The sequence below is a fragment of the Triticum dicoccoides genome, chromosome 7B (genome assembly GCF_002162155.2).
Source record: "Triticum dicoccoides isolate Atlit2015 ecotype Zavitan chromosome 7B, WEW_v2.0, whole genome shotgun sequence".
Classification (NCBI taxonomy): Eukaryota; Viridiplantae; Streptophyta; class Magnoliopsida; order Poales; family Poaceae; genus Triticum; species Triticum dicoccoides.
In genome coordinates this window covers 488,191,343-488,201,267 of record NC_041393.1, presented here as the reverse complement: position 1 = coordinate 488,201,267, position 9,925 = coordinate 488,191,343, and the positions used below count along the sequence as shown (strand labels likewise).

General features: G+C 38.5%; 1 protein-coding gene across 14 annotated transcripts; it reads right to left on the bottom strand.

The window, feature by feature from the left end:
- Positions 1 to 1,284: 1,284 nt before the first annotated feature.
- On the bottom strand, positions 1,285 to 6,364 carry LOC119337062. Of its 14 annotated transcripts, none has more exons than XR_005163011.1 (7): positions 5,685 to 6,364; positions 5,156 to 5,165; positions 4,937 to 4,989; positions 4,499 to 4,558; positions 3,040 to 3,697; positions 2,844 to 2,928; positions 1,297 to 2,756 (listed from the first exon to the last, which is right to left on the bottom strand). XR_005163011.1 is itself a non-coding variant. In XM_037609168.1 (5 exons), exons 1-5 carry the CDS (start codon positions 5,898 to 5,900, stop codon positions 3,482 to 3,484), a joined length of 555 nt encoding a protein of 184 aa, XP_037465065.1. In that variant the 5' UTR covers positions 5,901 to 6,364; the 3' UTR covers positions 1,297 to 3,481. The 14 variants fall into 14 exon arrangements, 4 of the variants coding, with proteins under 4 accessions (XP_037465065.1, XP_037465067.1, XP_037465068.1 ...); XR_005163013.1 differs by having other exon boundaries at positions 1,297 to 2,358; XR_005163007.1 differs by having other exon boundaries at positions 1,285 to 1,648; positions 2,201 to 3,697.
- Positions 6,365 to 9,925: the final 3,561 nt, after the last annotated feature.

The following is a 9,925-nucleotide window of genomic DNA, read 5'->3' as shown; positions in this document are numbered from 1 at the left end:
AGGACCAATTTTATAACCATAGCAGATACCATGCTGTTCTAAAAGACTCTCAAAATAATATAAGTGAAGCATGAGAGATCAACAATTTCTTCAAAAGTACATGCTCTAAAAAATATAAGTGAGGCACTAGAGCAAAAATTATCTAGCTCAAAAGATATAAGTGAAGCACATAGAGTATTCTAATAAATTTCAATCAAGTAGGATTCTCCCAAAAGGTGTGTACAGCAAGGATGATTGTGCTAAACTAAAAAGATAATACTAATATAATACACGACGCTCCAAGCAAAACACATATCATGTGGCGAATAAAAATATAGCTCCAGGTAAAGTTACCAATAAACGAAGACGAAAGAGGGGATGCCTTCCCGGGGCATCCCTAAGCTTAGGCTTTTGGCAATTCTTGAATATCTTGGGGTGCCATGGGCATCCCCAAGCTTAGGCTTTTGTCACTCCTTACTCCATAGTCCATCAAATCTTTACCCAAAACTTGGAAACTTCACAACACAAAACTCAACAGAAAATCTCATAAGCTCCGTTAGTGAAAGAAAAGAAAACCACCACATAAGGTACTGTAATGAACTCATTCATTGTTTATACTAGTTGACCCGTTGCGCCAAATGGCGCAGAGACCCGCTCAAGCCATGTTGTCGATGAATATGGTTTCATTTTGCATGGACATATTCGATATTGGTAGTAGAAAGCTCATGTGTTAAACCATGCTATATTGAAAATATGGTTATGTGTTTGAAAATATTTGATATGTGAATCCATGTTCACACTGAAAAGAGAATCCATAGTTTAGTTGTTTTAGTTGCGGGCAAGCACATATCGTAACAAATTTAACTCCACGCAGAGCCCCATTTGAAACCATGTGCGCGTTGAAAATATTGCATTTTTCAGTAACATTATGTTTGAGAAAGTGCAAGTACCATCTCAACTTGAAGTGTTTTCAAAATATTTAACTTGTAAAATAAGTAGGTTTTAGCAACCACTTAGGTACTTATTCAAACACTCGAAGATGAAAAATGAAGTATACTTTATCTTTGGAAATATATACTTCAGCATGCATATTTTGTTATCTTATTCGAATAACATGGAGTTTTTGAAACAATTTGCCTTTCTTTAATATCTTCCAAGTTTTAGAAATCATCCAGGTGCATGGTAAGAATTAGCTAAAAATGCGCCATACGAACACCATTTTCAACTATTTATGCATATGATAGTCACTTATGCATATGATAGTCACATAGACAAATAAAAGAGGTCATTGTCATAGTTAAAATGTAAGGAAAGGTCTGAATGAACAAGCTCTTCTAGGAGCTTGAATTATATTGTTTTTTGAACAAAGGGATTTTATTAAAATCAGCAGCACTTTATAGAAAGAAGTGTGAAAGGATTCACGAAAAGATCAAAGGGGATATCTCTGCCCGGACAAAGTCCTACATCCTGACATAGACACCTAGGAGTTTGAATTTGATAGTTCCAATAGAAACACTTGCTACAGATAAATAACTTTTAGTAAGGAAACGTCTGAACGAACATGCTCTTGTCGACAAGTTATTATCGATCTTACGGCGGCTTCCCTCCTTCCACTTGTCCCAGATCACCTTTTAAGTTTTATCTTGCCCACAAAAATAATTTGAGAACCCTTGCATAAGAAACAAATGAAATCAAGAGAACAAATATACAACTGGAAGACAACATCTTCTTATCAAAAAGAATTTATAAGAAACAAATGAAAACATGATAGTTCGAATCAGAAATAAAACCGACTATAACTAAAAAAACTAATGCGGCATGAACAAACAAAGCAAAGGACAATGCAAATGCCTAATATTGTCAAGGAATACACCAGAACATGTAGTACAAAGCATCAGTTTGACATAGTACTACCCTGACACAGAAAATCATAGTGCTTTTTTCAGAATATAGTGAAGGACTAAACGATTACTGTGTTTATTTGATCTGCCTTGCCTTATCCAAAACAGAGGGCAAAGCAAATACATATGCCAGACAAGGAACAGATGGTTGCCATTCCTTAAAACAGAAAATCTCAACCTTTAGAAATGACAGCCTGCCTTTCCTCTTGTCATCATCATGTCAATTAATTCATAGTAAAGAAAGTTATGCACATGCATATCACGGAAATCTTGTGATGGTGGAACAATTATGTATGTATATTAGGGACATGGTAGATTACTCTTTGTAAGCAATGACAACAGGCAAAAAATGCGCTCTTCTAATTTTGAAGCGGAAGGTTGCCCATCTGGATCCAGTGAGTGATGCACCATAGAGAGGGCACTTCTAGTGCTTCAAGAGTGGTTTTTCAGCGTCAGCAACAACCATTAGGCATATCACCTGCATTGCTTGCCATACCAAAGTTAAGAAGAAAAGAACTAAGATTCCCACTTAAAATCCAAAGTACTCCCAAGGATAAAAATGCATATCCATACCAAAGTTCATTGGAATGCAGTTGTAAAAAATTGTGGGATTACTATTTATGTGTTGGTTTGCTTGTCATGATTGTCCTCTCATTCAGCTAGCTGCCTACTCAGTCCTTCCATAATAGCAAATTAATTATACGTCCTTTGATTCAAGTATAAACAAAATAGTAGTCTGGTTCTTTTGTTAATACATATGAAAAACCCATGGAAGCATAACTGAACATAATATAAAAGCCTATAAGGTTCAAAATAACCCATAATTTGATTAATATATAGAGACTGGAAACTGAAGTACTCTGAATAACAGAACATCTGCAAGTAAGAACAAAAGATCTCAATCAGTTTTGGCTTCCGAACTCACATAACTAAATATGTAAGATCTGGAGAAAGGGAACCGACCATCATGAAGAAATGCATCAGGTAGATCAACAGTCCATAATTGTAATGTGTATCAGGTCCTTTCTAACGCTGGTTTCTAAGCTATCTGGACACGGTATTGTAGATATATGAAATTATATGAGTAAAATTTATCTGATTCCTAACCACGTATCAACTGGGCGTTGAATAGAGAAAGGGATTTAAGAAATGGAGATACCTGTTTGCTGAATAGTGGGCATTCGACTGACAGGAAAACAACACAAATATTGAGCAGGTTAATAGGGGCACAACCAGTTGCTCGCAGCTCTTATTTGCTTCAGATTTATTTCCACCAATACGCCTCATCAATCATCACAACGCATACATATAGGAGAACAAATTTGAAACAAGATTGTGTCATGGTCAGAACCTAGATGATGCAAGCGTATAGAAAAAAACCCAAGGACGGCTACATAGACTCAATCGGAGCATGATCAGAACCTGGACCCCCGATTTCTTTGGTTTGAAAGCAAACATATAATGGATGAACTATGAGGACTAAACAGAAGTTTTTTGCATCGGATTATAGTTGAACAAAATGATTATAGATGCCTTGCTATTACACCCAGGTATAATAAAATGAAAAAGGAGAGGTCTACAGGAAAAGGAAATGTAATGTGTCAATAGAAACTCAAACTAGAAGTTGCACGCAAGACGAACCATGCCTCTGAAAATTCTTCAACCACACCAGGCAGGAAGTAGCCCACCAAAAAATGAAGGCGTGCAACAGACCAGCAACAATTATTCATGGAAACACTAAGTGGCTTCCAAGAAGATATATTAAAGTGACTATCATGTAGCCCCATCAATTGCATGTAGAGTTTGATTTGAAGTACCTAAGAACAACATGAATAAATCTCAAGAAAGTTTGACTTGAAGTACCTAAGAACAATATGAATAAATCTCAAGAAATTTTGGCAAACTATGAGCTGAAGATGCAGATTTTAGTTTCCATAAATGACCGAGATGCATCTGTAGCTCCAACATAAAAGAAGTACAACTAACCATATAGATTTGAGAATATGGTACTTGTCAAGGATAAATGGGGGCCAACATATCTAGCACCAAGTCTGAATCAACGTGACGCTTATCAGGTTTCTTGAGCATCTAATTAAGGGAGCAAAAAAAGAACAAATTCTATGTGAAAACGCTATTAGCGCCTTCAGGTAAATGCTTCTTTGTGTATCATATATGGCAGTTTGATAAAAAAGTAAGAAAACAATATAGCAAATTAACATATAATTATGTTTATTAGAAAGGCAGAAGATAATCGATGAACTATAACTGGTGTAAAGCTCATCACCAGTGTTAAGTATTAAGAGGCAATAGCAGCCTTATTATATTAGAAAGGAAGTAAAGTGTGAGACCCTAGGTTGTTTTATTTAACTACATAAGAAAAGCTACAAGTAGGCCTGCCATTCTTGTAAGCGCCACTAATTGTGAGGATACATGTGTATAGTCACACGATTGAAACAGTGAAAAGAACAAAAAACCGACCAAAGACACTTTCCAGAATGCAACAGATGAGGAAATTATCATCTAGGAAACAAACATGATTAGTACAACATCACCTCATTCAAAACCATTTAAACAATGGTTTGGTCCAGCAGAAATTCATAAAAATTTGTAATGTGTACCTGAGAAAATGCGACCATTAGGATGAGTTCTGGAAGTCCAATTTCCACACACTTGTCTACCTGTATTTCATCATGTATCTTTTATTCACTCTTCGAAGAGGGAAAATAAGCAGGCGATGGAGGAAAACCAACTGCTGGAAAGCCAAGTTTATAAAGCCCAATTCCAACACCGATCAGTACCTGCAGAACAACAGGGAGTAGACAAACAAACACTATCTATCAAGTGAAGAGAACAAAGTGGAATAGAAAAAGGGAAAACTAATAAACTGGATCAGATTCACTATGTAGCATTTAAAAGTTAATCTGGATCATGGGACCTGCGAGGCAGCTTGTCTGTTTCTAAGTATAATCCTACTTCTTACTTTAGATTACAAACCTCAAGATTGCAAACAGTAACCTTACTTGTGTCAAAAAATAAAGGTACGCCATCTTCATCACCTGAGATGGGAAGACATCTTTCATGGCAACCCATGTTATATGTATGCTCGTACCTGCAAAATCAAGAGATGTGCGTGGTTCAGATTTCCTAGGAGACGATCAAAACCACATGTAGGCATAGCACCGAACATAACATGCCTCAACCACAGCAACCGTCGATGAACAACAAGAATAACAACCATGCAGATATATGTTATTTCCTTGATTAGTACAGCTAACCTTCAATCACCTGCAAGAGAACCATTAAAAACTGCGCCCCAACAGTAGAACACCTTGCAGATTTAGTATTTCACAACTGATGAAACTATCAAAATTAAAAATATATTGTTTGATTAACCCACTTCAGATAGCGCCAAGCATATATACCAAGGTATGACCAATGTATTAGCAGATGGAGACACACTCACCACCAAGCATTCTCATAGTGACATAATTACTGAGAAAGTCCATGCACTGCAAGAACAACATGCACACGCTAGCACTGAAAGAATGCCAGCCTTTCATGTACGATACCAGGAAAAGGTTGTAACTATTTTTCCTTTAGGTATATCATTAAGTATGAACTGAATATGTGTGTCTACTAAGCTCTAGGTAAACTTGCACACATCTGCTACTCCACCCAGGCTTAATTCATCCTAACAAAATAACATCACGAGCAAAAGAACGATTTGCAACTAACATTTCAAATCGAGATTTGTCCATCGAGCAGTCCCAAAATATATAAACAGAGCAGTTTCTAATTACCCACCTGAATGTTTCGAGTTGTGCCGGAATCCATGGGTATAGCACCAGCTGCAGGTGTAGTCGCCCACCCGCTGAGGCCGCGGTCTGTCACCCACCCGCTGATGTCGGTGTCCGCTGCACCACAAGGAAGAGGTGGACTGCAGCCTCCCGTGCATCGCGCCCAAGCCCCAGCCTCCTGGCAGCTCTCAATCCAAGAGCTGATCGAGCCGCCGTCAACCATGTCCCATCAACCGCCGCACTTCCGTCTCCTCTTTCCTCTCTCTTTCTCCCTCATCTCCTTCTTTCACTCCCCTGCAGAGCAAACACATCCACCAAGTCCCTGCTGCTTCCTTCATGGCAGACTCGGCGCGACCTTCTACCCGGCACCCATCCGAGAGGTTCGTGCAGCAGCGGCTAACGAGAGGGAGAGGATGGACAGGGAGGGAGGGGATCGGCGGCTGTGGTGAAGCGGGAGAGAGGAGGCAGGAGGAGGGAGAGGCGTGGGAGGGAGGAGGCAGGAGGAGGGAGAGGCGCGGGAGGGAGGAGGCAGGAGGAGGGAGGTCGGCGAGGAAGGCGGAGCTCGGGCGGAGGTGTAAAGGAGGCGGCTGCGAGCGAGGAGAGGGCGCAGCAGGAGGGAAGGAGGAGCGAGGCCGTTCGGCGGCTGGGGGATCGGGGGAAAGGAGGCTAGGGTTCGCCTGGTGTGGATGCGATTGGGCAAGGAGCCGCGGCGTGCGAGCAGTGCATTGGGCAAATCGCTTTTGCACATGGGCGCTGCTGACCCAGCCAATGAAAGCGTGAGATGAGCCCATCAGTTATTGGATAGAAAAATAACTGCGAGGTGAAAAACAATATTACCAAGTATGAAGATCCAACGGCAGAGCTGTGTCAGAGGGCAGATCGAACGGCCGACGAAGCCCCAATCGGGGGAGCCTTGTGGAGGTGAGTTGGCTAGCCTCATTATTGTTTTAAATTGGTGTTAAACCTACTGTATTTCAAGTTCTCTATGGTTCATATCACTTAATACTAGCCATATATGCATCAAAATAAGCAAACAACACGCGAAAAATAGAATCTGTCAAAAACAGAACAGTCTGTAGAAATCTGTAACTAACGCAAACTTCTGGAACTCTAAAAATCCTACCAAAATAGGAAGTCCTGGAAAATTTGTTTATTGATCAGAAGCAAAAAGAAACAATGCAAAATCACGTTTATGTGATTTATTGAATTTTTTCTTGTGAGCGCAAAGCTTCTGTTTTTCAGCAGAATCAAATCAACTATCATCATAGGTTATCCTATAGGTTCCACTTGGCACAAACACTAATTAAAACATAAAAACACATCTAAACATAAGGTAGATGCAAAATTTATTACTAACCAGAAACAAAAACAAAAAACACAGAGAAAATTGGGTTGCCTCCCAACTAGCGCTATTGTTTAACGCCCCAAGCTAGGCATAAAAGTAAGAATAGATCTAACTAGTGCCATCTTTGGCACTTGATTCATAAGTAGCTCACATGATAGATTCATAAGCTAATTTGATTTTCTTTCTTGGAAAGTGTTCCATGCCTTTCCTGAACTTTCCTTAATGGAAATTGGAATCTAATATTCCCTTCCTTCATATCAATAATCGCGCCAATCATTCTAAGGAAAGGTCTACCAAGAATAATAGGGCAAGAAAGATTGCAATCTATATCAAGAACGATAAAATCTACGGGCACCAAATTTCTATTTGCAACAATGAGAACATCATTGATCCTTGCCATTGGCTTTTTAATGGTGGAATCCGCGAGGTGCAAATTTAAAGAGCCATCATCAAGATCATGGAAATCTAGAATATCACATAAAGTTTTCGGAATCGTGGAAACACTAGCACCCAAATCACAGAAAGCAAAACACTCATGATCTTTAATTTTAATCTTTATAGTAGGTTCCCACTCATCATTAAGTTTTCTAGGTATAGAAACTTCCAAATTAAGTTTTTCATCAAAAGATTGCATCAAGGCATCAACAATATGTTTGGTAAAAGCTTTATTTTGACTATAAGCATGAGGAGAATTAACAACGGATTGCAACAAGGAAATACAACTTTCTAAAGAACAATTACCATAACCAAATTCCTTGAAATCCGAGATAGTGGGTTCAATACTATTTAAAGTCATGACCTCTCCAATCTCACTTTTACCAAATTTAGCATCAAGATCTAAAAACTCTGAATTATTGGGACACCTTCTAAATAAAGTTGACTCATCTCCAGCCCCATTATTATCAAGATTCATATTGCAAAACAAAGATATAATAGGAGACACATCAATAACTTTAATATCTTCATCATTATTTTCATGGAAACTAGAAGAATACGCTTTTATAAAGCAATCTTTCTTAGCACGCAATCTAGCGGTTCTTTCTTTGCACTCGTCAATGGACACTCTCATTGCTTTGAGAGACTCATTGATATCATGCTTAGGGGAAGTAGATCTAAGTTTAAGAGAATCAACATCAAGCGAAAGTCTATCAACGTTCCTAGCCAAATCATCAACTTTGAGCAATTTTTCTTCAAGCAAGGCATTAAAATTCTTTTGAGAGACCATAAATTCTTTCACATTGTTTTCAAAATCAGAGGGCATCTTATTAAAATTACCATAAGAATTATTGTAGGAATTTCCATAATTATTAGAAGAATTACTAGGGAACGGTCTAGAATTAAAGTTTCCTCTATAAGCATTGTTTCCAAAACTATTCCTACCAACAAAATTTACATCCATAGATTCATTATTATTCTCAATCAAGTTAGATAAAGGCATCTCATTGGGATCAATAGAAGCACTCTTAGTAGCAAACAATCTCATAAGCTCATCCATCTTTCCACTCAAAACATTAATTTCTTCTATAGCATGCACTTTTTTACTAGTAGATTGTTCGGTGTGCCATTGAGAATAATTAGCCATAATATTATCAAGAAGTTTTGTAGCATCACCTAAAGTGATTTCCATAAACGTGCCTCTGGCGGCCGAATCTAAAAGATTTCTCGAAGCAAAGTAAATTCGGCATAAAAAATTTGTATGATCATCCATAAATTCAAAGTATGAGTAGGGAAATTGCGAATCATTAATTTCATTCTTTCTCAAGATTGGGCAACATGCTCATGATCAAGTTGTTTAAAATTCATAATATCGTTCCTAAGGGAGATGATCTTAGCGGGAGGAAAATACTTAGAGATAAAAGCATCTTTGCACTTGTTCCAAGAATCAATACTATTTTTAGGCAAAGACGAAAACCAAACTTTAGCACGATCTCTAAGTGAAAACAGAAATAGTTTCAATTTAACAATATCATTATCCGTATCTTTTTTCTTTTGCACTCACACAAATCAACAAAGTTGTTTAGACGGGTAGCGGCATCTTCACTAGGAAGGCCGGAGAATCGATCTTTCATAACAAGATTCAGCAAAGCAGCATTGATTTCACAAGACTCGACATCATTAAGAGGAGCAATCGGAGTACTAAGGAAATCATTATTATTGGTATTGGAGAAATCACACAATTTGGTATTATCTTGCGCCATGGCGACAAGTAATCCAACACACAAGCAAGCAAAAAAAGGCAATCGAAAGAGAGAGGAAGAAGAAGGCAAGCGAAAAAGAGAGGAGATTGGGAAAGAGAGGGCAAATAAAATGGCGAGGGTGAAGTGGGGAGAGGAAAACGAGAGGCAAATGGCAAAAATGTAAATGCGAGGGAGATAAGTTCGTGATGGGTACTTGGTATGTCTTGACTTGAGCGAAGACCTCCCCGGCAACGGTGCCAGAAATCCTTCTTGCTACGTCTTGAGCTTGCACTGGTTTTCCTTGAAGAGGAAAGGGTGATGCAGCAATAGTAGCGTAAGTATTTCCCTCAGTTTTTGAGAACCAAGGTATCAATCCAGTAGGAGTCTCCTCAAAAGTCCCACGCACCTACACAAACAAACAAAGAACTCGCAACCAACGCAATAAAGGGGTTGTCAATCCCTTCACGGCCACTTGCAAAAGTGAGATTTGATGGAGATAGTATGATAAGGTAAATATATTTTTGGTATTTTATAATATAGATGCAAAAAGTAAAGATGCAAATGAAAGTAGATTGAAAGCTTATATGATAAAAGATAGACCCGGGCGCCATAGGTTTCACTAGTGGCTTCTCTCAAGATAGCATAAGTATTACGGTGGGTGAACAAATTACTGTCGAGCAATTCATAGAAAAGCGAATAATTATGAGAATATCTAGGCATGACCAT

Excerpts from the sequence above, each read along its gene's own strand:
- LOC119337062 (XM_037609168.1), bottom strand. The coding sequence starts at position 5,900 with ATGGTTGACGGCGGCTCGATCAGCTCTTGGATTGAGAGCTGCCAGGAG. Across the intron at positions 4,559-4,936 it reads AAGATGTCTTCCCATCTCAG|GTAGACAAGTGTGTGGAAAT; the intron begins GTGATGAAGATG and ends GATGAAATACAG. Across the intron at positions 3,698-4,498 it reads TAATGGTCGCATTTTCTCAG|GTACTTCAAATCAAACTCTA; the intron begins GTACACATTACA and ends TGTTGTTCTTAG.